The 27,018-nt window shown below is 47.2% G+C and overlaps 1 protein-coding gene across 18 annotated transcripts in view; it reads left to right on the forward strand.

Moving 5' to 3' along the window:
* Positions 1-3,212: 3,212 nt before the first annotated feature.
* Positions 3,213-27,018, forward strand: part of GSDME (gasdermin E) — a 56,348-nt gene continuing 32,542 nt past the window's right edge. For 4 of the 18 annotated variants that reach the window (XR_014834154.1, XR_014834158.1, XR_014834160.1 and 1 more), the window contains exons 1-3: positions 4,889-4,968; positions 13,275-13,504; positions 18,689-18,881. Coding sequence is in view for 8 of the 18 variants with exons in the window: in XM_003134855.5 (XP_003134903.3) it covers positions 13,294-13,504; positions 18,689-18,881 (404 nt within the window). In the remaining 10 variants the exon portion in view is untranslated. Of the gene's footprint in view, positions 3,504-4,888; positions 4,969-5,367; positions 5,644-10,371; positions 10,565-13,274; positions 13,505-18,688; positions 18,882-27,018 lie in introns of those variants that run through there. The other 14 variants (XR_014834155.1, XM_085005729.1, XR_014834159.1 and 11 more) reach the window with 10 other exon arrangements.

Below are 27,018 nucleotides of genomic sequence, written 5' to 3' on the forward strand. Positions count from 1 at the left end.
CTTTTGGATGATGGCCATTCTGGCTGGTGTAAGGTGGTACCTCATCGTGGTTTTGATTTGCATTTCTCTAATGATGAGTGATGCTGAACATCTTTTCATGTGTTTTTTGGCCATCCCCTGCCAAGGCTTTAGGCTTGTGGGTGAAGCCATCCTGGATCTTCCAGCCTAGGCCATTCTCTAGCTCAGTTCTGCTGAGTGATCCTGATAGCGATGAAGTAGGCACAGGCAGTTGCAGAAGTCCCCATAAAGACCATATTTAAAGAGGGAAACTTAGGGGACATTGGGAGATGACTGTAAGTTAATAAATTGCTCAAAAAAGCTGTCAGCACTAGGCAGGCTTGCTTCATTAGTGGAGCCTTGAGAATTGCCTCAGGTCATTGGGTAGGGGATGAGGTGAGACCTGCATTCATATTCAGACCAAGGGCAAGGGTTTGAGGACCATCCTTCTGCGGATTTGAATATATCGGATACTAAGGAGGAGCTGCTACTCCCAGAAAGGAAGGGGTGGGCTCTTCCAACCCCCACTCCCCTTGGATGATAAAACTGTAGCCCACCAGATCTTCAGGGCAGAGCTTCCGTGCCTGCCCACTTGCATCTCAGAAGCGTCCTATCCTAATGAGTCTATTTCTCGCCTATCCCTTTGTCTCTCGCTGAATTCCGTCTGTGCGGAGACGTAAAGAACCTGAACCTCAGTGAGTCCAGACACAGGAAGAGTGATTCTAATTTAAAACCTTGGGTTCGAGCCCCCATCTGGGTTCTGGCTAGGTTCAGGCCATTAACACTGTCAGTTTCAATCCCAGTCAATGCCACATAGAACTGAAGAATCACTGAGCGTAGCCCTGACCTGCAGAACTGTGAGATGTAATAGAATGATTGTTGTTTCAAGCCACTAAGTTTGAGGGTAGTTTGTTATGCAGAAATAACAACTGGACAACCAATTGCTTCATTTCCTTATTTGTACAATAATATCTACATTGAGACTTTTAATTTGGACAACTTTTGTTGATCATTTGCTGGCCACTAAGTAAATTTCAGTTCTTCTTCTTTGTAATTGAACAAAAAATGGTAGGACACTGAAAGAAACAGGCTGTTAATTCTGGGCCGGATTTGATCTTCCATATGCTTTTTATTTTAGAATGGTAATTGGTAATATGCATTGGCAATACAGCCTCCAGTTTAAAATAAAAACTACTTTGGGGATTCAGGGAAGTAAATTAAATTGGTTTAAAAATATATATCAATGTATGCCAAATTTTATGTTAATTTCTGTTAGTAGCTGTTTTCCTCCGGGAAGCAGTCAATATGGTAAAAAGACAAAATTATACGTAGGTGAAAACTTTTAGGTTCAATTTAAAAGTGATATTAACCAGGAGTTCCCGTCATGGCTCAGTGGAATGAATCTGACTAGCATCCATGAGGATGCAGGTTTGATCCCTGGCATCGCTCAGTGGGTTAAAGGATCCGCTGTTGCCATGACCTGTAGTGTAGCTCGCAGACTCGGCTTGAATCCTACATTGCGTGGCTCTGGCGTAGGCTGGCAGCTGTAGCTCCGATTCAACCCCTAGCCTGGGAACCTTCGTATGCAGCACCTGCGGCCCTAAAAAGACACACACACACACACACACACACACACACACACACACAGTGACATTAACCAACAAGTAATTAATAAAGGGAAAGAGATGTACTTGTATTTAGGGCCTATTCTGTGCTGAGTGCTTTTCCTACGTCTTCTCTTTTAATTGCCTGATAATACTAGAAGCGGTTTTTTAAATGGGAAGTTAAACATTTGCCTGGGGTCACTCAGCTGGTAAGTGGTAGGCTGGATCTGACCCAAATCTAAGTGATCCAAAGCCTGTGTGTGTTCTTTCTCCTCCATGGAAAATATGCATCTAAAAGAGTGCAGGTCTCCCCAAAAGTGGCTCCCGAAGAATTAGGAAGCAGTTATGGCAGCCAGGCTGAGCTGGTTTGTTAGCATGCTCATTTATGAAATAAATCCCGTCAATACATTTTACCAATTTTGCCTGACGTTTGCAAGTTGCTTATTCAGAAAGGATCTGGGGAAAGAGTAGGAAATGCACAACACCCCACAGATGTGTTTCAGAAATTCTGTAACTTGAAATATAGTTTTTATACCGAATCTTATTAAAAGCGAACACTGTTATGTCACTATGTCCTCCCTGATTAATATTTATCTCCTGTAAAATTCTGTTATAGCTCCATCTTCTACAATAGGATGAGAGGATTGGGGTTGGAGATTTTCTTTTTATTCATTTTTTTTTTCCTAGTTGGACTAAAATTCCCATCTTGCATTTGTCCATTTGAAGTCTTCAAATACTTTAATAACAGTAATAAGCACAATTGTTCAAAAAATACAACAGAAACATGGAGACTCTCAGTTTGGGCTATGCCAGAATCCTGATCCACCCACCATGGACAAGGGAGATTAGCCATGAGGAAGGGGAAGGGGAAGGGAGGGAATGTTCTAGAACACAATTCAGCACTCTCTCCCAACACATGGTGTGTTCAAACTCTGCTTGGTGATGCTTCCTATTTTCAGAAGAGTCTGTACTGCCCTGTGGTTTTATTTATTTAAAAAAATTTTTTTTAATTTTAATTTTTTTTTGTCTTTTTAGGGCTGCACCAGGTTAGGGGTCGAGTCGGAGCTGTAGCCACGGGCCTATGCCACAGCCAGACCAGGTCCAAGCTGCGTCTGTGACCTATTATACTGAAGGTCACAGCAACGCTGGATCCTCCACCCACTGAGCGAGGCCGGGGATAAACCTGCGGCCTCATGGATACTAGTCAGATCCATTTCTGCTGCGCCACAACAGAGCTCCCAGTCCTGTGGTTTTCAAGTTCAGACTGTTACAGAGCAGGACGCTATGGGGCCTTCCCAGGACAGAACTCTCCACCATCCTGGGCCTTGGCTTCTTTCCCAAGTGCCTAGACAACAGCAACTGATGCACATTTCCTGAGCTGTTTTACTGATGCTAAACCCACCACCCGGTGGAAGAAGTTAACCCCTTGATGATCCTGAGCGAGCCCATAGCCCCCAGACTTCCTGGCCCCTAAGGACTGATAATGTTAACACCTGTAACACCACCCTGTTTTCTCACTCTCAACCAATCAGAGTGCAGGAGCTGATCACATGCCTGGTGACGTTCCTCCCTCACCTAGCCTTTAAAAAGCCTTCCCTGAAACCCAGTAAGGAGCCCAGGTGTTTTTGAGCGCTGGCTGTCCTGAGCTCCTCGCTGGGGGCCCTGCAGCAAACGCTGCGCTCTCCTTCGCCACAACCTGGTGTCTTGTAGATTGGCTTTACTGTGAGTGAAGACGAGCAGAGTCTGGTTCCGTCATAAGATGGCATCAAACGATCTGGGTTTGCATCTTACCTCCGTCTTGTCCCAGCTCGGTGAACTTCCTAGCTTGTGCCTCAGTTTACACATTTGTAACTTGGACCTTCAACCAGTTACTGGGAGGATTAAATGAATCAATCAATGCAGGTAAGGTACTTAGAACTCTGCATGGTGACAGTTAAGAGAAAGCGCTACATAAATATTATTTGCTGATCTGATATTCTCTTCCTCAAACATTTAATTGAAGACAGTGAACAGGACCAAAAAAAAAAAAAAAAAGTGAAAAATTTGAATGCACTGAGTAACTGTTGCACCAAAAATCTCATGTGCTCTCAATGACAAGTGGTTACCTATCTAGACAGAAGGCTGAGCTTGTCGGTGGAGACTTCATGAATATGCTGCTTATAGGATGTTCTTAAGGTTAATGGCCAAGGTCAGGAGACAATAATCTTTACAAGTCAGAGTCATCACTATACTAATTTACGAAGACAGAGAATCAGCTGCATGGATGAAAAGTCTCTTGGCGGGGCCAGGACAGAGATTCTTCTGTTCTTCCACTATCTAATCACTTTGGCCAGGCAGGGGACCAAAAGGGGGCCACCTCTCTTGACCGTTTCTATTCAGTCATTTATCCAACAACCATTAATTGTTCACCTGCCCTGTGCCAGGTACTGCAAAGAGGAGTAAGACCCCACAGGCTAGTTGGAGGGACAAGAAGACATAAATGAATTCAACAGTTATTTACTATCAACCATTCATCGGGTGCTATGCTAGGTTTCGGGGGTATGGTGAACCAAACAGGCCAAACCCGTTCCCTCGGAGAGCTGACATTTCAGGGAACAGAAAGATTATGCCCGGAATAAGTATGATGTGTGTCCTCTCTCAGATGGTGATCCGTACAAAGGAGAAAAAGCCGGCGAGGAACTAAGGCATGTTCCTGTACGGTGGTGGATTGGCTTATCCTTTTTTTTTTTTTTTTGGTGGGGGCTGCAGGCGCGGCATATGGAAGTTCCCACGCTAGGGGTCAAATTGGAGTTACAGCTGCCGCCGGCCTACGGCATAGCCACAGCCCCAGCCACACCAGATCAGAGCAGCGTCTGCAACCTACATCGCAGGTGACGGCAATGCTGGATCCTTTCACCCACTGAGCAGGTCTAGGGATCGAATCCTCATCCTCATGGATACAGAGTCGGGTTCCTTACCGCTGAGCCACGACTGGCAACTCCTGGGTTGGCTGTACTTTTAATTTGAATAGGCAGGGAATATAAGGAGGTGGGGTATTCCTATTAAATACAAGAAGGTGGGGTAATTAATCTAAGGATAAGCCCAGAGCAGATGGGGGCCCAAGCGAAAGCCCTGCCTCATTCCGGGCCCTGCTGAAGGTACTCCTGAGTGCAGGTTCTCCGAGCTCACTCCTCCGGCCCAGGCTCCGGGCTCCAGGGGGCGGGGACAGAGCAAAGGTCCCGCCGCCCGCCCCCCTCGTAGGAGCCCCCGCCCCGGCCCGCCCAGGCCCGGCCCGGCCCGGCCCGCGGGGTTCCTCTGGCTCGGCCGGCGCCGGGCGCAGGGCGTGCTGCGAGGGTTTGGCAAGTGCGCGCCGCTCGCCTGGGCTCGGGTAAGTGCGCGCCGCAGGGCGCGGCTCCGGCCTTGACCTTGGGGAGCCCGGTCCGCGCGGCCCTGTCTCTCTGGGACACCCTCCCATCTGCCAACAGGGACGAACGGGTGGTCTGCCCACAGCTGGCCCGCCGGCCCCATCGCGTTCCCTCCTCGCTCTCCTGCCCAGCTCGCGTCCCCCACCCCTTCCCCCACCCCTCTCCTGCCCCCTCCCCACTGCCCTTTCCATCCCCGGCTGTTGCCAGGGTAGCGGGTACCTTCTGCCCCCCACCCCTGCGCGCCGTCTCCCCACTCCTTCGTTTCTTTGTCTTCCGGTTTCTCCCCCTCGGGTGCACCGAGGCTTTCCCGGGCCCCGCGCCTGGACGCGTGCGTGCGGGGAGGGAGGGCGGGCGGGGGCTTCACCCTCCGGCCTGGACCGAGTTCCGCTCCGCCCGCGTCCGGGATGCTGGGCCCGGCGCCTGCGGAGACCAAGCCCCCCTGGGAGTTCTCGGCCTGGCCTGAGTGGGTGACATCACAGCAGATCACGGGACCATCTTGGGCTTTAACCTGCGGAGCCCCAAGCCGCTTCCTAACTGCACCTGGCACGGAAAGACTAGAGGGCGGTCTGCGAACGGTGTTGGTTGTAGATCATTCCGAGAAAATCTCTGCTGGAGCTTCTGCTCTGTTCAGAGGACACGTGAGTCGGATGGATGCCTTGGGATCGATGCCTTTAGGAGGCAGATAGTCAGACGGGCTAATCAGAGTCGAATGAAATAGTGCTGGGAGGTCAGAGAAACAGCTGAATTAATGTGGAGGAAATGAATCGTTTTCCAAAGCCACCGCCAATGAGCTCTTCTCGTGAAGGAGAACAGCCGAGGGGGTCCTGAGAAACACGGCCCAAGCCCCCAGCTGCTGCCTTTAGCTTGTGTGCTTGAGGAGGAGGCCTTATGTTTTCCAGAATTGCTTTTCTTTTTGTTCTTTTTGAACCCTCAAGGGGACCAGGCTTCTCTATTCTTAATCAGTGTCCTGGTATCTGCTCCAGGTTGGGAAAGTTTTTACTGCCTCTCCCTGACTCCTTTTTTCAGGCTCATGCCTGTCTTGTGACTATAATTTGTTTTTTATTTCATATTTTTATTTTAGAAATGATAGAGTACCTTGTCTTTCATTTGCCACCTTATTATAAAAATGAACTCAGATACTGGCTTATAAGCAGCAGAAGGTACAGAAGGATGACACCTGTTCTAATTGAATAGACTCAATTTCACTTTGTTATTTAGAAAACTGAAAATAATTCACAAGCGCTGAGGTTAAGACACAAGTACTAACAGTGATGTCTCGTTTCCCTAGATAATGAGGAAATAACATGTTTTATGGCCATGGTTTTTGCTTCCACCGTAGCTGGTTTACCACTTTGAGCACAGTTTCTTACTGTACACAATGAATCGTATGTAGCCCAGATTTAAAAACAAAACTGACTGGGGTGGCAGAGCAGGGTAGTTCAGGGCTCAGGTTTGGGAGGCAGGTGGACCTTGGCTGGAATGTGGGCTCAGCGCTAATTCTCTATTTGCCATCCAGTGCTCTGTCGTCAGGGACCTCTGGGGACACACGCAGAGCTGAAGGCATTGGGTCACTGCTGAATAAGGGAGACCTCGCTCCACAGGAGACCCTCTGCATCCCCCTGACTGGGTGTCAGGAATTTCAGGATTGGGGCGTGTAGGTGGTTTGGAAGCCGATTTGAGGAGATAGGACTTCACTCTGGATTGGATGCTGTCAGGAAGTGGGGGAAATTCTCTGGAGAGTCTTCATAAATCTTGTCTGAAAAGAGGGAGGCTAGAGGCCCAAACTGCGGTTGGTTGAGAATGGCCGTCGCTCATGTGCCAGGAAGGGTGGTGGGTGGGTGTGGAATGTTTGGTCCTTTTTGGCTTTGGGATAGTATTCCTATTTTGTCTGTGGTCAGATAAGACCAAGAGAGGTCTTGTGTTGGTCTTGACACATCGTGACTGCAGAGTGGCCTTGCCCAATGTTGGTGCCCTGTGCCACTGTTCATGGTCACCAGGAAAATGCCAGGCCAGTGCCAGTAACCCCAGGGCTCCCTGGTGGTACCAGGCCAGCTCCTGGATGTCAGGGCTGCAACTTTTCCTCGTGAACTTGGGCAAGGTACTGAACATCTTTGAACTTTGGTTTCCACATCTGTAAAATGTGGACAGCCCCTGCACGGGGTTGTCGAGGAGACGGAAGGAGGAAATGGGTCAACAGGCCTTAGCCCCGTACCTGGCATGTAGCAGGTGCTCAGTGCACCGTTGCCCCCTTCTTTAGTGTATTTTGATGTTGAATTTCTTCCCTAGAATTACTTAAGCAGAGTGCCAGTGATCAGCTGGAGCTGCTCCAGAGAAGAAACCCGAACTGGGTATTAGGAAGAAGAGAGTCCTTTGCATCTCAAAGATCTGATAATTCCATCACTCTGAGTCAGTCTTGAGAATGAGTGATTGTAGTATCTTCTTAGGCTACCTCTACCTGTGCGACTGTTTTTAGGATTTTTTTCGTTCCCGGGAGCCAGTGGTCCTAATAGGCCATGTGCTCTTCTGACTGTGGTGTTGTCTGGCCTTCTGGTCTCTTCCTGTGATGTCTTTTGTGCCAGAGACTGATTCGAGCTTACTTAACCTAACTGCCTTCCCTGTGGCTCTCTGGGTTCTGATGTGCTTTGAGCTGGGAAGCCATGTAGGCAGATGCTAGGGACGGTTTTCTCGTGGAAGTTTTCAGGCCCCAAGTGAGGGGGCCCTGAATCTTTGGTACAGATGTTCGGTGAGGGGAACTTTAGGCTACGAGCATTTTGAACTTGATTTCTCAGGAGGCCATTTTCATTGACTTCTAGGTCAGCGCATTCCAGAAATTTCAATCTGAAGTTTGACTTCTGCTTGAGATATTGTTGTGCTTGTCTGTGTCAGGCAACTCTGGTTCAAGATCCGCAGTTGGTCTTGGGCATATTATTATTATTATTTTTTAATAGTTATTTCCACAATACAAAATTTTTTCGACTGTACAGCATGGTGACCCAGTTACATATACATGTACACATTCTATTTCCACACATTTTCATGCACCATCATAAGTGACTAGATATAGTTCCCAGTGCTACACAGCAGGATCTCATTGCTAATCCATTCCAAAGGCAATAGTTTGTATCTATTAACCCCAAGCTCCCCAATCACCCCACTCCCTTCCCCTCCCCCTTGGCAACCACAAGTCTATTCTCCAAGTCCATGATTTTCTTTTCTGTGGAAAGGTTCATTTGTGTCTTATATTAGATTCCAGATATAAGTGATATCATACGGTATTTGTCTGTCTCTTTCTGACTTACTTCACTCAGTATGAGAGTCTCTAGTTCCATCCATGTGGCTGCAAATGGCATTATTTCATTGTTTCATGGCTGAGTAGTATTCCATTGTGTATATGTACCACATCTTCCTAATTCAATTGCCTATCAATGGACATTTGGGTTGTTTCCATGTCTTGGCTATTGTGAATAGAGCTGCAATGAACATGTGGGTGCGTGTGTCTTTTTCAAGGAAAGTTTTGTTCAGGTATACTTGGGCATATTATTTAATCTTTCCTGGCTGGACAGTTAACTTTAGATGTGTGAGAATCAGATGGCAGCTCATCTCCCAATGCCATACAATAAGCTCTATGGTATTAAACTTCTAGCTGATGTTTTGTTTTGTTTTTGCTTTTTAGGGCCGCACCTGCAGCATATGGAAGTTCCAAGGCTAGAGGTTGAATCAGAACTACAGCTGCTGGCCTACACCACAGCTGCAGCAACTCGGGATCCAAGCTGCGTCTGCAACCCACACCACAGCTCATGGCAATGCCAGATCCTTAACCCACTGAGCAAGCCCAGGGAAGTAGCCTCATGGATACTAGTTGGGCTCTTACTGCTGAGCCACAACGGGAACTTCCTCTGGCCTAACATTTTGACTCGTCTCTCTAGTCCATCAGAAATTCCTAAGAATAAAGAAAAGAATAATCGAGAATGTGCTAAGGACACAAAGAGTTAAGAAAAAGATATTAAAAAAAGGCTTTAAACAAAAGATGCTTGATTTCATTTATATTAAAATAACTTTACTGAAGTACATTTCTCCCCTGGGGGACTGACAAAAATACAAAAGATTGCTAAGACACCCTTGCTGAGACTGATCTTTTCATACATTATTGGTGAGGCTGAAAAATGGTACAACCTATAAATTATAGATGCATTTATCCATTGATCTAGCAACGCTTTCTAGAAATCTCCCTTCGGTTAGTTGTCCATGTATGAAGAAGCCATACATTCAGGAGTACTTAGTGTAGCATTTTTCTAGTAACGTTTTAGAAATAACTCAGGGGTCGGCAACACAGGACAGGCTCAGTAAGCAACGGTACATCCATGTCCAGGCATGTTATGTGGCTGTCTTGTTTGCAGGGTGCCAGCCCTGGGAAGAGCTCCAGGGTAGATTGTCACATGACAGAAAGCAAGATGCCTATGCCTTTCCTCTTATGTTTGTAGAAAGAAAGGTGAGAGTGATAAGCCTGATGGGGAGAGCGATGAAAGGGCAGTGGGATTTCTCAGCGTACCTCTTTTCCTGTAGTTTAGCTATTTGAGCCTTGGATGTATTATGTATTCAAATATCGTAATAAAAGAAGAAGCCTCCACTTTACCTTCACAAGGAAAGTTTTCTCGGAGTTCCTCAATTGAATAAGCCTGATTCTAATAAAAAACCCCCGCAGCAATACCCACCTCCCTTAACTCTTCCTAAAGCAGCCTACCCTGTCAAGAGGCTGTGTTGGAGGCTTGATTGAAAACAAAAATTAAAAATTAATTTAGGAGTTCCCTTTCTTCATCCCTTGGTCCCTCGGGGGAGAATTGGTGGCACAACAAAGGCTTTGCCGCTCACAGCAGATGGGTTTGGTTTTGTTTTTAATAGCAAGCCTGATTTGGCTTCTTCAGAAACCTGTTGACTCTGCAGGCAGATTTGTGAACTTCTTTCCAGAAAAGAATAGAAACCATAAAAACAGAGATTCTGACACTGGTGGTGGCTTTTCTCTTGGCCAGGCGGAGCGGGATCCCAGAGGCCATTGGAGAAACCTTATTTTGTTAAAAGGGCTTTCCTTGTGTTTGACGAAATACACTGCGGCCCTCATGCTAGACCGACTCTCAGCAGTTACTGACTATCCCGCACCTGTCCGCTGCCTCCCGCTTCCTCTCTTGCTAACTGGCATCTCCATCTCATCAGCCCGCCCAGGCCGGGGCTCTCAGGGGGCCGTGCTGGGGAGGCGCCTCGCTTTCATCCCCACCCTCTCCTCCAGCCAGAGTTCTGGGGAAGCCACCAAGCCAGCCTCCTTAAGCCGTTGCCGTAGCTGAGCATCCTCCTTTGTTGTTCCTCTCTTCCAGCTGGTTTCCGGTTGTGCTTCCAGATCTTTCTAAGTGACCGCTCCGATCAGATCGCTCCCTGCATAGCCTCTCAGAAGCCTTCCACTGCCCAAGCCCCCAGCAGGAGAGGCACAGGCCTTCAGGACCTGGACTGAGACCCCCTCATCCTTGTCCTTTGCCCTTCTCCTCTCTAGATCCTGGCGCTGCTGTACAGGTACCAGTCCCAGAGCTTGGACAGCAAATCCAGATCGAAGAAGTGGTGATGGGCATATGGACACAAATCCATGTCTCTTGGACGTCGGGAGCTCAGTGATCTCAAATCTCACCTTGCACGATCTTGTCCACCCATACATCACCTCCTGCAAATGCCCAGCCTTTATCATTGCTGCTCCTCTGCCTTTGCCGGCTTGCCTCTAACTATAGCCCAAGCACGTTGCAGCTTGATGCGTGTGCATCTGCAACCCCATGCTTCTCCTCAGTGTCCTTTAGATGCCTTGTTCTTGGCTCATTCCTTTGAAGCCATCTGTGTCAGTATCCAGCATAAAGCCTAGCTGTCTCTTTTTCCATATGTCCACCAAACTAGTAGCTCATTAAGGAGCTACTAGTAGTCTTTCACTACTTTTTGCATCTGCATCTTAATGGTTTTTTTTTTTTTTTTGTCTTTTGTTTTTTTAGGGCCACATCCACAACATATGGAGGTTCTCAGGCTAGGGGTCTTATCAGAGCTACAGCTGCTGGCCTATGCCACAGCCATAGCAACGCCAGATCTGACCACCAGCTCACAACGCCAGACCACAGCTCACGGCAACGCCGGATCCTTAACCCACTGAGCGAGGCCAGGCATTGAACCCAAAACCTTATGGTTCCTAGTAGGATTCATTTCCGCTGCACCACAGCGGGAACTCCCTGCATCTTAGTTGTTTAAACATGGTACCTGGGAATAATAGGTGCTTAAGAATGAATGGTGAATGACTGATTGGATAAATATTTTGATAAATGAATAAACAGGTGCTCCATCACATGCAAGACCCTTTTGCTTAATGTAGTGAGAGATTAGAGATGAGGGCCTGGGCCTACTTACCTTTCCTTTGCAGTTATCAGAAAAGGACCTTTGGCGTGTGTTAGAATCTCTTCCTTAAATATTCATTCTTATTGTTAATATATAAAAACAAGGTTAGGTGGCTATACATTAATCTGTACTTTAGAGAAGAACTAGCAATAGTAAAAATAGCAATAGATTTCTTTTATGCCCTAGAGGAGATTCATGGTAAAGAAAGTGGTTTGAACTAGTTAGTATCTAAGATGATTTCAGCTGTTAAATCTTAGGAGTTTGTTATCTACTTGACTGTCAGATACCGGGGTACAAATATTGAATAAAACACAGTTCTTGTCCATTAGACATTTTCTTTTTCTTTTTAGGGCCTCATCGTGGCACATGGACGTTCCCAGGCTGGTGTTGAATTGGAGCTACAGCTGCCGGCCTACACCACAGACACAGCAATGCGGGATCCGAGCCACATCTGTGACCTACACCACAGCTCACGGCAACGCCGGATCCTTAACCCACTGAGCGGGGCCAGGGATCAAATCCGCCCCCTCATGGTTCCTAGTCAGATTCGATAACCACTGCACTACAATGGGAACTCCTAAAAGATCTTATGTCAGTTTGTGCCTTTTTTGAGTACTAATGGTTTTTGTGTGCACATATGTGTATATCCATAGGCATATGTATAGCTACTGTATACATATATAGCTACATTATAGCAGTTTATGCATCATGAATTGTTTCTGACCTTTGCTTGTGTATCTACTACAGTATTTTAAAAACTTGATGTGGTTTGTGTTTTTTTAGTTAAGTGTTCGAATTCTTGGTATTTAAGTATTTTTTCCATTTACCAGCTGTCTTCTTAAAGTCCTTTCTCATTCTACAATGGTGCAAATACTTGTCTGTATTTTTTTTCTAGTACTTTTATGGTTTTACCTTTCCTTAAAAACTCTCTAATCTGTTGAGAATTTGCTCTCTTATATGGCATGAGGTAGGGATCTTTTTTCCAGACGATTAGCGGGTTCTAACACCATTTATTGCATAGAGTATATACACTTCCATTGAGTATAGTACTTGATACCTTCCAGTGTATCTCTCCACCCCCACCCATCCCCAAACTGGGCCTTCCTTTCTGGGTTTAAAGGTAATCACAAGTCAGTTTCCATTTTTGAACAGGGGAAATCACACAGTGTAAGGAAAAAGCACATTTGACTCAAGAAGTGCTCATGAGTACGATCCAAATTGTAGTCAGAAGCCGTGTAACACATACCCAGGCCTCTGCCTTCCCAACTCTTGGTGGGCTTCTGTTTCCTGACTCTTACCATTGGCCACGACTGTGTACCTAGTTGTGACAGATCATGCCCAGAAGTGATGTATGTCAGAGCATTTGATTGCTGGCGTGAGACGGTCAAGAACTCTCTTTCCTGTTGCCCAATGACCAACAGTCATCTGCGGGGTAGATCCACCCCGTTCATGCTGAGTGGCCACCCCATCTACAAGGGACAGGTCGTACTTTTATACCCACACTGCAAGATCGTGTTCAAGATTGTGGTGGCGGCCCCTTCTGTCTGGACCCCTGGATGACAATAGGGGCAAACTGTCCGTCCTTCTTTTGAACAGGTCGTGAGGGAATATACCTTTATGGTTCTAAGTTGCTGGGATTTGGAGGCATAACCTCGCCTATCCTGACTTAGACACATGGTTGCTTTCAGTATTTCAGTTTGATTTTTTTTTAAACATCCCCTGAACTCAAACTAGAGGCTTCTCAAAGGCGAAGTATTGTATCATGTATACTGATTGATACTGGGAAGAAATAAGGTAATTTTAGGAAAAAAAAAAAAAGTCCTACAATAAAAACTTCTCATTTTTGTATTTTTAGGTCATCTGGAACTCTCAAAATGTTTGCCAAAGCAACAAAGAATTTTCTTAGGGAAGTTGATACAGGAGGTAACTTGACTGCAGTGTCAAACTTGAATGACTCTGATAAATTACAACTTCTAAGCCTGGTGACCAAGAAAAGGAGATTCTGGTGCTGGCAGAAACCCAAGTACCAGTTTTTATCTGTCACCCTTGGAGACGTACTCACAGAAGACCAGATTCTGAGTCCAGGTATGTTTCTTTGGTGATAGTCTACCGTTAGTTCCAGGACGGGAGGTGATTCTTTTTCTAGACACATGTTGTCTCAACTGATTATAAGTGGATACCTTATAATCAGCCCTCTTGATTTTTTGCCTACTGTCTTAAAAACATATCCTTTCTTTTCTTTTTTTTTTTTTTTTGCTTTTTAGGGCCGCACATGGAGCAGCATATGGAGGTTCCCAGGCTAGGGGGTCCAATCCCAGCTCGAGCTGCCAGCCTAACCACCGCCACAGCAATGCCACATCCAAGCCGTGTTTGCGACCTATACCATAGCTCATGGCAACACCGGGTCCTTAACCCACTGAGCAAGGCCAGGGATCGAACCTGCAACCTCATGGTTCCTAGTTGGATTGGTTTCCGCTGCGCCACGATGGGAACTCTGGAACATATCCCTTCTTAAAATGACAAAATTCTGCAGGCCTGACATGAAAAGCTTTAGCAAATAATGTTGCAGTGTGGGTATAAAAGTAGGATGTGCCCCTTGTAGATGGTGTGGCCACTCAGCATCAATGGGATGGATCTACCCCCCAGATTTGGTTTGGTGTTGAGGTTGATGATGTCAGTAGATGCCAGGAGGCTGTAGATACCTGGGGAGACCGTGGCAGGTTTTCAAGCTGGTCCAAAAAGAGATGAGGGGCATGAGAGATGGGCTCAGCTTTTATAGTGAATAGGAGGCGCTGGGAGGGTTCTGCATGTGGACTGGGGCTTGCGAGCTTTCCATTTCCTGCTGGTGCCAATGGAGAGAGCACCTGGGCTTTCTTGCTGGATTGCTCAGGTGTGTGACAGAAAAAGAGGGAGTGGTGGGCTTGAAACATCAGACATCAAAAATGGGGTTCGACTGATGACCAGAGAGGAGTATTTACAAAATACAGAATGGCACGAAGAAAGCAAATCACTAAAAACTGCCCCATTAAATGTTGATTCCCCTTAACACTTGGATTGTAGTCTTTTCTTTCTCTGCACCTGTTTTTTTAAAACAAAATTGGAAACACCCTGCATGCAATTGTTATTTACTCATTTTTAAAAATTTAACCTTATATGTTTTCCTTCATAGGTTTAAATATTTCTTAAAACTGTTTTCAACAGTGTGTATGCACCTTAATTTGCTTAACCAGTCCAATTTCGTGCTTTATATAAGGCTACAGGGAGCATTTTTGTCTGAATGTTTGTTGTTGTTGTCACTTCTCCATTAAGTAACTGCGTTAGCATAGGTTCTTTTTTTTGTAATTACATTTTTTAATAGAAATTTTCTTATTGAGGTATGGTTGATTTACTATATTATGTTAGTTTCAGATTTATAGCATAGGGATTCCAAATTTTTATAGATTATGCTCCATTTATAGTTATAAAATATCAGCTCTATTCCCTGTGCTGTATAATATATTCATGTAGCTTATTTACTTTATGTGTAGTAGTTTGTACCTCTGAATCCCCTGCCTCCATCCTGCCCTTCCGCCATCCCTCTCCCCACTGATAAGCTCTGGTTTGTTCTCTGTATCTGTGTGTCTGTTCCCTTTTTTGTTCATAGTCATTAGTTTGCTTTATTTTTTGGGTTCCTCATATAAGTGATAACACACAGTGTTTGTCTTTCTCTGATTTTATTGCACGTAATATCACACCCTCCAGTCTACCCATGGTGTCGCAAATGGCAAAATTTCACTCTTTTCTATGGCTGAACAGTATTCCACTGTCTTTATGTACCACTTCTTCCTTATCCAGTCTTCTGTTGATGGACACCTAGGCTGCTCCATATCTTGGCAATTGTGGATGCTGCTGCTGTGATAGCCAAGACATGGAAACAACCTAAATGTCCATTGACGGAGGAGTGGATCAAGAAGATGTGGTCCATATACACAATGGAATATTACTCAGCCATTAAAAAGAACGAAATACTGGCATTTTTAGCAACATGGGTGGACCTAGAAATTATCATGCTAAGTGAAGTCAGCCATACAATGAGACACCAACATCCAATGCTTTCACTGACATGTGGAATCTGAAAAAAGGACAGACTAAACTTTGCAGAACAGCTGCTGACTCACAGACAGTGAAAAACTTATGGTCTCAGTTTGGGGGGTGGGGGGATGTGCTTGGGTTATGGGATGGAAATCCTGTGAAATTGGATTGTGATGATCATTATATAACTACAGATGTGATAAATTCATTTGCGTAATAAAAAAGGACAGCAGTACAATAAATTAAATGTAATTAAAAAATATATATATAAAATAATGCTGCTGTGAAGTTAGGGTAGCATAGATTCTGAAAGAATTACTAGACCAGAAGTTGGGAACTTTTTGAAGCCTTCTGGTACTCATTCCAACACTACTTTTTGGAACATGCTGATGTAGGAAAGTACCATCAACTCTTAATTATTGGACTAAATAATGTTCATCTCTTCTTTCAACTCTAACATTTTCTAATTTTGTGACTGCATCTCTGTGAAGGGAGAATAGAGATAAGGGAGATTATTTGGGTTGACAGATAATCGCTAGACTTTCTTCCAGACCGGCATTCTAGCCAGCGCTTTCTTCAGCCAAGCTCAGAATCAGAGCTGCCAAGTGATGGAATACGTGAATTGCTAGCCGTATCATGTCATCTCCCCCGCCCCCAGGTATCTGGTGGAACTTAGTGTAATAACTCTGGTGTAATAACTAAATTAGACCAAAGGCAAGAGAAAAAAAAAAAAAAAAACAGAGCAGACCATGGACCCCAGAGTAATTGGACTGCTCTGTGCTGTTGAGTTGCCTCATTTGTGGTGTCCTCCAAGATCTTGTTAGAAAGGCCTGGCCAGTCTCAGCTCCTGTAGCCAAGGCGGCACCCTGGTTCTGCGTCCTGTGGGTGTGAGGGATGTGGTGACAGGTGCCCTCTTCTTTGTGTACCGGGCAGATTTGCAAGGCCGCACCTCTGTTGTTCCTTCCACTTGTGGCAACACCAGAGTGCTGTGCTGGCTGGGGATGTGGAGGATAGAGGATGCTAACTTGATGGCTGGCGGTCCCAGCCACAGCCTGTTGGCTTCCTCACTTTTCCCTTTGACCTGCAGCACTTGACCTCAGGCAGATGGATGCACAAACGATGTCCACTTTGCAGGTGTGTCTAGCGCCATTTGGGGATATCCAGGCGGTCTTGATGGTCCTCACCAGCTGCAGGTCCCGTCTTGGGGACGGAGTTGTCAGCAGTGGTAATAAGCTTGATCAAGAGCAGAACTGGGGCCTGAAGGTAGAATTTCTGTCTGTGTAGCACTTGGTACGGCCCGGGGCTGTCCTGTTGATCAGAAAATGATGTTGCTGTGGCTGAGAGAATGCACTGAGCACTTGGTCTGTGCTAGGCTCTATGTCCCATGCTTTACAGACACCAGTGTGCAGCAGAACCCAACAGATAGGTATTAGAGTATCTCCAAATTACATATGACAAACCTAAGGTTCTGGAGATGGACGTTACCCGAGTCTCCCAGCGAGGAATGTTGGAGTAGTGGCAAAATCTTGGGCTCATAACAGCTGCTCTAGGCTGCTGCCCAAAGCATTTCCCAGAGTGTATTCTCATGATGTGACTATGAAAAGGCTTGGAATTGGGGCATTTTGACAGGCTTTGTTTCGGACAGAGTTGATTCCCTCCTTTGTAAATTTCACAGGTAATGAATGGTGATTAACTTTTCATTAACCTTAGTTAAGGGATGGGTTTTCTTGACCTGGGTGAAAGAAATACAGGTGTTGGAGGCTGTGAGTGGATGGAAAGAAACCTTTCAGACTCCAAGTGGATTTGAATCCACTGTGAAGTACCACAAGGAGCCCAGGAGAGCCTCGGATCAGGAAAATGGAAACGGCCTAGAGGGAAATTCCTAGGAGACTCTCAGTGTAGACTTATTGAATGGGGGTGACTGAGACTATTTTTATGGTAGTATTTGGTTCAGTGAAAAATGGGAACAGTAGGAGTTTCCATCGTGGCTCAGCGGTAACAAACCCGACAGGTATCCTTGAGAATACGGGTTCAATCCCTGGCCTTGCTCAGTGGGTTAAGGATCCAGTGTTGCTGTGACCTGTGGTGTAGGTCGCAGACAAGGCTGGGATCCTGTGTGACTGTGGCATAGGCCACAGCTGCAGCTCCAATTCAACCGCTAGCCCTAGCCTGGGAACCTCCATATGCCACGGGGGTGGCCCTAAAAAGACCAGGAAAACAAAACAAAACAAAAAGCAAGAGCGAGAGAGAGAACAGTAGACATCTGGAGACATGAGAGGGCTGGTAGTTCAAGTCTGAGATCATCAGATACTGATCTTTAGTGTCCAGATAAAAAGGGCAGGTCCCAAAGGCTGTAGCCGCCACCAGCTGTGGCCAGATGCAGAGCTCGCGGTCCCCAGGAGAGTTGATTGAAGCTGGGATACCAGCTGGATGGGGGCATCTTAGTGTCTGGGAAGCCAGGAAGGGAGAATGGAGAGTCTGGGGCTCGTGTGTTCGCAGAGGGTGTTTGAAGTAGGGAGGAAGGGTGTGCCCGCGGACTTTATCAGGCGCGCAGAGATAAGGAACTGCTTGGTAAAGAGTTGAAGGACTGGGGAGAGGTCAGATATAGACAGGTAAACATGGGGAGAGAACTATCTGAATGGAGATGGTAGTACGGCCAGGAGAGTTTCCCTCCAAGGCCACAGGCAGGAAAGGAAGATGCCCAAGGACACGTTCAGGTGGCCAACCTGCCAGCATCTGAGGAAGGCAGGCCACTCCCCAGGGCAGGGTGGGGCGCCGGGCTGCTTTCTCTGTGCTTGGGTGTCATCTTCATCTAGTCCCTTTTTCCTGGAAAAGCACACTTTGGAAACATCCTGTTTCTTTACCTGGATCGTGGCTTAACAGAGGTGTTTGCCTTAACATCGTTGGTGAAACACTACTTTTTGTGCGCTTGTCTATATCTGTGTATGTTGCCATTGCAAGGTGAAAAAACCAAAAAAGCAGCCGGCAGAGCCCCGGGCCTCTGGTGCCCACACGCTCTCAGTCGTCCCCAGCTGTGCGGGGCCCCACCTTCTTCTGCCCATGCGCCCAGCGTGAGCGCCCGCTTCCCGCCTGGCATGCCAGCCCCGGGTTTCCCACGGGGCTCCACGGGCCGGGTGGCCTGGGCACGGAGGTGACCATATCGTCATCAGACTGCTTTGCTTGTCTCATTCACTCCAGTGGTCGTGGAGTCGGACTTTGTGAAGTACGAGGGCAGGTTTGAAAACCATACGCGTGGGGCCCTCAAGACGGCGCTGGGCAAGGTCAAGCTGACCCTTGGAGGCAAAGGCTTCGTGGAGAGTCAGTCGTCGTTTGGAACCCTGAGGAAGCAGGAGGTGGACCTGCAGCAGCTCATCAGGGATGCCCAGGGGAGGTAACAGGGGTTCTGCTGGTGTCGTGGCATTTGGCACGTCTCTTACTGAAAGGTTATTCTGGGAGTTCCCGCTGTGGCACAGTGGTTAAGAACCTGACTATAGCGCTGGGAGTGCTGTGGAGGCACAGGTTCGATGATAAAGTATCCAGCCTGGCTGCAGCTGTGGCGTAGGTTGCAGCTACGGCTCAGATTCAGTCGCTGGCTCAAGGACTTCCATACGCCATAAAATTAAAAAAATAAATAAAAAATACGGGTCATTCCTTGGGACCTTGGCTAGAAGGGTGACATTGGGAACTTGGCCCATCAGCAGACATTACTGAATGCCCAGGTGCTGAGATGAGCAGTGTATCCTCTGGTCTGGACTTTGTCTGTTCTTAGCCTGAGGGGGGGGGGTGTGGGAAGCACTTTAAAAAGACGTTACTTCAGGCAGGTGTGTCCTTTAAAAAAATGATATGTTTGTAAAATACCAGCAGCGAGAAATCTCTGTCCTACGTTTCCGAACATTAATAGCAGAAGTAGGAAATTCACACACCCCTCTCTGGCTCTTTATGATTGTCTGATTAGCCAAAGAAGCAAGCCGGGGAGGGGCTTCAGGAGGAGAGCTGGTTTTTATCTCTGCAGTCTGGAGGAAGGTTCCCCGTTGATTCACTGTCTGGCTTTTCAGTAAATATATTTTACCCCAGTAAAATAAGACTTCCTTATTTTTACCTTGTGTTTATTCAGCATTTTCTAAGTAATTTTGCTGAGTGCCTGTTGCGCATTGGATACCGTTCTTCATGGTGGGGATGCTGCGGGGAGGAAAATGCCAACATTTCTGCCCTGTCATTTCCTGGGGCGGGGCAGGGGGGGCACACAAAATGTGTAGTTGGGTGAACTACAGAGTGAAGTGACGGGGACCGCAGGAATGGAGAAACATTTAGCAGAGAAGGAGGGTAGGGCATGCCAGGAATGGGGGCTGTGATTTGAAAAGGTGGCCAGAGGTGGCATCCTGGGTGAGTTGACATCAGAGCAAAGACTTGACATGGTGGAGGGAGCGAGCAGAGGGGTGTCCTGGGTGAGAAGGCTGTAGGCAGAGGTGCTGTGGTTGGGCCAAGGGCAGGGGAGGTCGGGGGGCGGGGGAAGGAGTGGGTACAGGTCCCATGGGACCCTTCAGGCCACTGGGAAGACTTTGAGAAGGGAAGTGCCATGAGCTGACATGCTGTAGAAGGATCATTCTGGCTGCTGGGCTGAGGAGAGACTGGATGGGCGGAAGCTGGGAGCCCAGTTGAGAAGTTATTGCAATAATCCTGACAGGAGATGATATTTCAATTGTACAGTAACATATGTGCTTTTTCATGTGTAATTTTATCAACCCCCCTTTAAAAACAAAAACAAAATGCTAATCCAAATAAATTAATACTCTCTGTGTGTAAGTATGGGCAGCTTATCTCTCCTTTTCCAATGTTCTGAGGGTTATATGAAATATAAAATATGTTCCTCAATTGAATAAAATAATGTTTTAAAAAGTTAGTGAGAGGAGTTCCTCTTGTGGTTCAGCAGGTTATGAACCTGACTAATATCCATGAGGATGTGGGTTTGATCCCTGGCCTCACTCAGTGGGTTAAGGATCCAGCATTGCCTTGAGCTGTGGCATTAAGTCGCAGATGTGACTTGGATCTGGTGTTGCTGTGGCTGTGGCTGGCAGATTGGACCCCTTGCCTGGGAACTTCATGTACCACAAGCGTGGCCCGAAAAAGCAAAAACAACAAAAAAAGAAAGCAAAAAAAAAAAAAGTTAACGAGTGAAAAAGACCATAAAACCCATATCAAGCATTTGTATAGATACTGAAGATGCTTGGGCAACCGAAGTCTTCAAAACCCATCCCACCTCCCCAGTAAGCTCTGAAGCTTCCTGGAGTGGAAAGATGCTGGTTGTTATTTGCCTGTTGCCTCCTGGGGCTCTCTGGGACTCTGGGATGCCACTGAGTTAACTCTGGCAGGAATTCCCTGTCTCAGAGAACTTAAAACTCTGTGGTGCTACCAGCGGGAAGGGTCAGGTACCTCTTTCTCTGAGAGTCTTGGCCTTCATTTTCTTTTTCCCTACCACTTTTCTTCTTTGCTACCTCAGTCATGGGGACAGACGAGAAAAATATTGGTCATTTTTCCAAAAATGAAATTTTATGTATATTTTTATTTTTTAAGTCTGGCAAGTAAGGAGTAAGAGGGGCGGAGGGCTGGCTGTTCCCTCAGTCTTTAGACAGCCCTCTATAGCTTAATCCTATTTTGCGGCCTTGTTATTTCTATTTCAAGAACCACAGTCTGGCAATGCTCTATAATCACATTTCCCGATATAGGTTTCTCAAACACTCTTCAGAGTTCAGGTGTAGAGGATGGTGCCAAGAAGAAGCATATGGGGAGAAGTCAGTGAGTAGAGATGGGAGAAAATACTCAGAGAAAGAGGCCAGGGCCAGTTGTTATAGGTAGGGGGGCAGGGAGAGAGGGAGGGGAAGGAATTGGGCATCTGCTGTGTATCTGCTCTGTACGTTATAGACGTCATCTCATTGACTGTAGAGCCATCTCCTTTTCCATTTGAGGATCTAAGGCTCAGGGAGAAGAAGTGACTTGTTCTCAGTCCCGGAGCTCAATTTGGATGCTGCACCTGGGATTCAGCCCAGGATTTTCTGACTCCAAAGTGCCTGTTCTTTCCTATAAATCATTCTTGAAGTGATTGTGAAGCAAAGAAACTGGATGAGATAAATGTAGTTAAAATTATAGCAGGAAATGTAAAGGCAGCAGCATGAATCTGAGTCCCTATTGAGAGTCCCTTGGGGTGGGAGATGTACAGGGGACTAGGCATTATCCTAAGCAAGCTCATGTGCTATATAGCTCCATCTGCTAACCTCGTGCTCACACAAGGACATGAGATCACCTTGGGAGGGTTTAGATATTCTGCTCTTTGTAGAGGTCATGGAGAAGGGATGACCTAGGTGGGGGACAGGGGAATAGGGGCAATACCAGGAGCATGCTAAAGAACAAATGTGAAGTCTCGAAATAGAAGAGGTGTCTTATCACAGAGTCACCTCCTCCTTGTCTTGTTGCTGAGAGCTAAAGCTGAGCTACAAGGAAGAGAAGAGGAGAAAGACTTGACCAGAGGATGGAGATCTTATAAAAATAAAATTCTTAATGCTGGAATAATGAATTCTTAGCTACATGGTCTGCCTGTCGTTGGACTCCCACAACCTCATCAGATTGATAAGACGCTGGCCGTTTGACACACATGTGACCTTGGGAGTGGTGATTAGTAATGCTTAGGTACTTTACGTTCTCGAGGGCATATTTGCAATCATTTTTATTTCAGGTCATTTAGATTAGTTGTCATCTGTTTACAAGTTATTTCAGCCCTCGTAATTCAGAGTATTTGTTTTATGTTGTTTGTGAGATGTGTGCACATCTCAAAAACCACCTTACCTGTCCCTGAAAAAACAGGCACATGCATTATATAACAGTTATCTAGCATTGTTGGGCATGTGGGCAATCCATAGGACCACAGGACTTAACCTCCCAGACACCTGGAGATGACCCCTTTGAATGAGAGCTCAATGTTCTTGATGAAACTGTGTAAGACCTTTCTGTGATAATTCAGATTCATATTTTATCATTAAGACCCAGTATGGTTCTGTAATGAACACCTCAGTTTTTCTGCCTTATCTTCCATTGTCACATGCCACTTGTCACTGCTCTAAGTATAACTGCCATACCATCTCTGCCACTGATTTATTGTTTTGATCTTCTAGTGCTTGGGGAACTTTATTCTGGCAAATGACTGCTGAGGACTTGTATGTCATGTCTGTCCCTGGCCTCAGTTTCCTCGGCTATAGGTGGAAGAGTAGAACTAGATGACCTTTGAGGCTCTTTTCTGGGTCAAATGTAGAAGTGAATGGGCTCCAAGTGTGCACGTCAGTTCCTGCCCCTTGAGTTTTGGGCCTTGGTTCCAGCTGATTTCCAGAGATGGTGCCATTTTGTGCTTTTCGTGCAGGTTTAGGGGTTAAGAGGGGTGTTACAGTACAGGCAGATGCCCCTCTCATTCTTGGGTGTATTGTAAAGCAAATTTCAGTAAAAAAAAATTACAGGTTTCTATGAATACATGATAATTAGAAGTTTGGGTCTTCATTAAGAATTCCAGCTTATAAATCATGTGAAACAAAATGTCATGCAAACAATGGTATATCAATGATAAACCTTCATATTTAAAATATTTTAAAATTATACTCAAAAAATCTTGCTATATTTAAATACTTTAAAAATACCTAAGTTTTACACACAGGAAGAAATGTCAATGCTACTATTTATTACGGTCCGTGTTTTGATCTCTAGAGTTGCTACAGTAGCTCTGCCGAGTACAGTTGCAGTGTGGCATCAAGCATTGTTAGGAGCGTTTTGGGAGTTCCCATTGTGGCTCAGTGGTTAATGAATCTGACTAGCATCCATGAGTTTATGGGTTTGATCCCTGGCCTTGGCCAGTGGGTTAAGGATCCAGCATTGCCATGAGCTGTGGTGTAGGTCACAGACGCGGCTCAGATCCTTCAAGGAGAGGAATTTGAGGGCCTTTCTCTTTCTTGAAAAACAAGCAAAAGCAAACCCATACAGTGAAGTTGGAACGAGTCTTCTTTTCTACTTGGTAACTTCTCCTGTGGCAGGAGAGGGTTTAAAACAATGATGTTTGTCTTTGCACTCAGCTCAGTCTTGGCACCATCATTTTTAACAGAGGTTGCGCCTAACAATTCAGAAACCTCCGGCCACATGTCCTTGGGGAACAAGAGTTTCCCGAATCGGGTCCTTTGCCTTCGTCTCTCATTTCTCTGTTTCTCCCTGGGGGGCAGTTCTTTGTCCCCCCCTTTAAGAGGTCAGACCAGGTGACGGAGTCTCGGGGCCTGGGGATGCGAGCAGCCAGCCCCCCGGCATCCTGCTTTTCTGTCGGTGTTGGTACCACCACATTTTCAGGCTGATGGTAAACTTCAGACTCTTTTTTTTTTTTTAAATGGAAAAAATTGGCTAAGAAGGATAAGGAATAATAGAACAAACACTAACACACCACCTCCCTGCCCCACTCTCAGCTTAAAAAGATATTTTTCCTTACACCAAGACATAGGAACTAATTTTTTCTGCCTTCACTGCCCAGAATTTCATTAATAAAATGGGATTTGTGTTCCTGAGGAGATGGTGTGAGAATTAAATGAGAGCATATAAACAAAAAATAGCCTATGGTCGGTTCTCAGAAATTGTAGCTGTTAGTGTAAACAGTTCATAATGATGGCTATTCTTTTTTTCTTTTTATCTAGGGCCACACTCGCGGCATATGGAGGTTCCCAGGCTAGAGGTTGAATCAGAACTACAGCTGCCAGCCTGCGCCAGAGCCACAGCAACGCGGGATCGGAGCCACATCTGCCACCTACACACAGCTCACAGCAATGCCAGATCCTTAACCCAGTGAGCAAGGCCAAGGATCGAACCTGCAACCTCATGGTTCCTAGTCAGATTCACTAACCACTGCACCACGGTGGGAGCCCCCTGATTGCTGTTCTTACTAGTCCCCATTAGAGCCCAGTTTACAGAAGCCCAGAGAGGTCAGAGCTGAGGGGGGAACGGTGTGACATAGCATTTGGTGATGGGACAGGAGATGCCATTTCAGGAGAGAAGTGAAGTCTCTGTGGTTTCTGATGCTCAGGTTTCGAGGCCCTTGTTTGGCTCTGTGTGGCGGAGGCAGGCAGCCCCGCTGCCTCGTGAACCCCACCTTGGAAGGCCTAGCCACCTCCAGTGAACGTTGGAGGGGCTCTGGTTCCCCCCTGTGGCAGCAGCCCAGCTTCTCCCAAAGTGCCTGTGGACTCAGCCATGTCCTGTGCCACAGAAAAGCCTGGAACGCACGCAGGTGCTTCTCTCAGAGGGTTTTGTTTGTCCCGGAAGATGCCGGTCCCGTTCTTGAATGATAGACCTGAAGCTCTTGGACAATATCAGTTGTTCTCAACGGGCGGCCTCTCATCATACTCCTTGTGGGAAGAGCAGCCCAAGGCCTGAGCAGGTCCCCTCTTTAGAGGATGTCTTTCTGGAGCCCACCCCCTCCCCACCCCCCAGGCCACACCCATCTCTGTGCCATCAGAAAGCTGGTCAACTAATTGCTGGGTTTTCTTTTTCCCCTAGAGTATTCTGTCTTCTGGTAACGGTTTTAGTTCTTAGGATTGGGAGCTTCTGGATGCTTGTTTGACTTTCTTTTGTTTTTGTTTGAGCCGTAAACGCAACCAACTGAGAACCCCTCCAGTGGGAGAGAGGGCCGCATAGGGATTCTGCCCAATACTCAGTCCCAGGAGTGGCTTTTGCCCTGTCCCTGAGCTTCACTTTGAGAGGCTGCCTCAGATCTTCTTGGAACGAGGTAGGAGTTGAGTCACAAGGAGAGACGTTCATGCAGGACTTTCTTCTAAGGTTGACAGCCATTCTGCATCAAATCCAAGATGTCAGGGTTCCCTGGTGGCTCAGCAGATGAAGGGTCCAGCCTTGTCCTCCCCTGACAGCGCCCCGACTTCCTTCTGTCCCTGGCATCAGTGCTCGGGCTCTCCTCACCTGCCAGCCCTGTCTGGAGGCTGTCACTCCGTCCGCCCAGGCACAGAGTCCACGCGCAGACTCCCTCCCTCCCCCAGCTGCACCTGTCCCACAGCTCCTGTGCCCGCCCACTGTCTTCAGCAGCTGTGTCACCCCACCCTTCCCCTGCTGGGGCTCCAGCCCTACTGTGCTAACACTCGTCATCACGGCCCGATTCTGTGTCTGTGTTGCTCCTGGGACGACCTCTTTTGCTCGCCGCTGGCCCGGCACTGTGCCTGCAGCACACTCCGTGGGGTGTGCTTGGAGGGATACCTGGTTCCATCTTGATTTTCTGTCTGAAACGTAGAGGTTAACTGCCTTGCCTGCACTCAACACAGAAGCCCAGGAATTCCCATCATGGTTTAGCGGTAACAAACCTGACTAGCGTCCATGAGGATGCGGGTTCCATCCCTGGCCTTGCTCAGTGGGTTAAGGATCCGGCGTCGTCATGAGCTGTGGTGTAGGTTGCAGAGGCAGCTTGGATCCTGTGTGGCTATATGGCTCTGGTGTAGGCAGCTGCAGCTCCCATTTGTCCGACTCGCCCCCTAGCCTGGGAACTTCTGTATGCCGCACGTGTGGCCCTAAAAAGCAAGCAAAGACAAAAAAAGACAGAAGCCCAGGTCCGCACCACATGTAATTGTGGCAGTCCAGCTGTGGACGCACAGTTCGGCAGGCGAAAGCCAGCCCCGGGCTCCTGCGTGCGTTCGCTTTCCTGCATCCGCCTCAGTGGCTTTTATCATCTCACAGACCTTCTGCATCCGCGGGCGGCAGTGAACTAATTACTCCATCTGAAAGGTTCAGAGTCTTCCTGCTCAGTCATTCTTCCCTTTCTTTGCCTGCTTGTGAGTGAGACAAGGTACTGAAGAGACCGCAGTGCACCGAGGTGGGGCAGCTGCACTGGGGGTGGCCTGGTCACTTTGCTAATAATACCTGGTTAGTGTTGTGCCCTGATTTTGATTTTTTTTTTTTTCACGCCATTGACAGTCCTGAAGTCCAGCCCTGTGACACAGAGCGGGGCTTTCCCCACCACGTGGAAGCGGAGGCCCTGGGGTAGCTCAGGGTTCCAGAGGCTTCCTGCTCCCTGGCCTCAGCTCCAGGTCCAGCATCTCCAGAGGGTGTGTGGGAAGTTCTTTAATGGCTGAAATGGAGACTTGGTTGGTGGGGAGGAGCCAGCCAGTGGTGGCTGCTTGGGTTTCCCAGAGAATCTATTGCCGGTCTCGGGGGGCATCTTATGATTTTTTTTGGGGGGGGGGGCGGCTGCACCCGCGGCATATGGAGGTTCCCAGACTAGGGGTCCAGTCGGAGCTACAGCTGCTGGCCTACGCCACAGCCACAGCAACGTGGGATCTGAGCCGAATCTGTGACCTACACCGCAACTCACAGCAATACCAGATTCTTACCCACGAAGCGAGGCCAGGGATCGAACCTGCAACCTCATGGTTCCTAGTCGGATTTGTTTCCACTGCGCCATGATGGGAACTTCTGAGCCCCTTCTGTATGCAGGGCCCGGGGGAGGCTGGAGAGACAAG

This window comes from Sus scrofa, chromosome 18 (assembly GCF_054392235.1).
Source record: "Sus scrofa isolate SSC_HxYL_T2T_F1_AM1 chromosome 18, Sscrofa_HxYL_maternal_Yorkshire_Landrace_v2.0, whole genome shotgun sequence".
NCBI lineage: Eukaryota > Metazoa > Chordata > Mammalia > Artiodactyla > Suidae > Sus > Sus scrofa.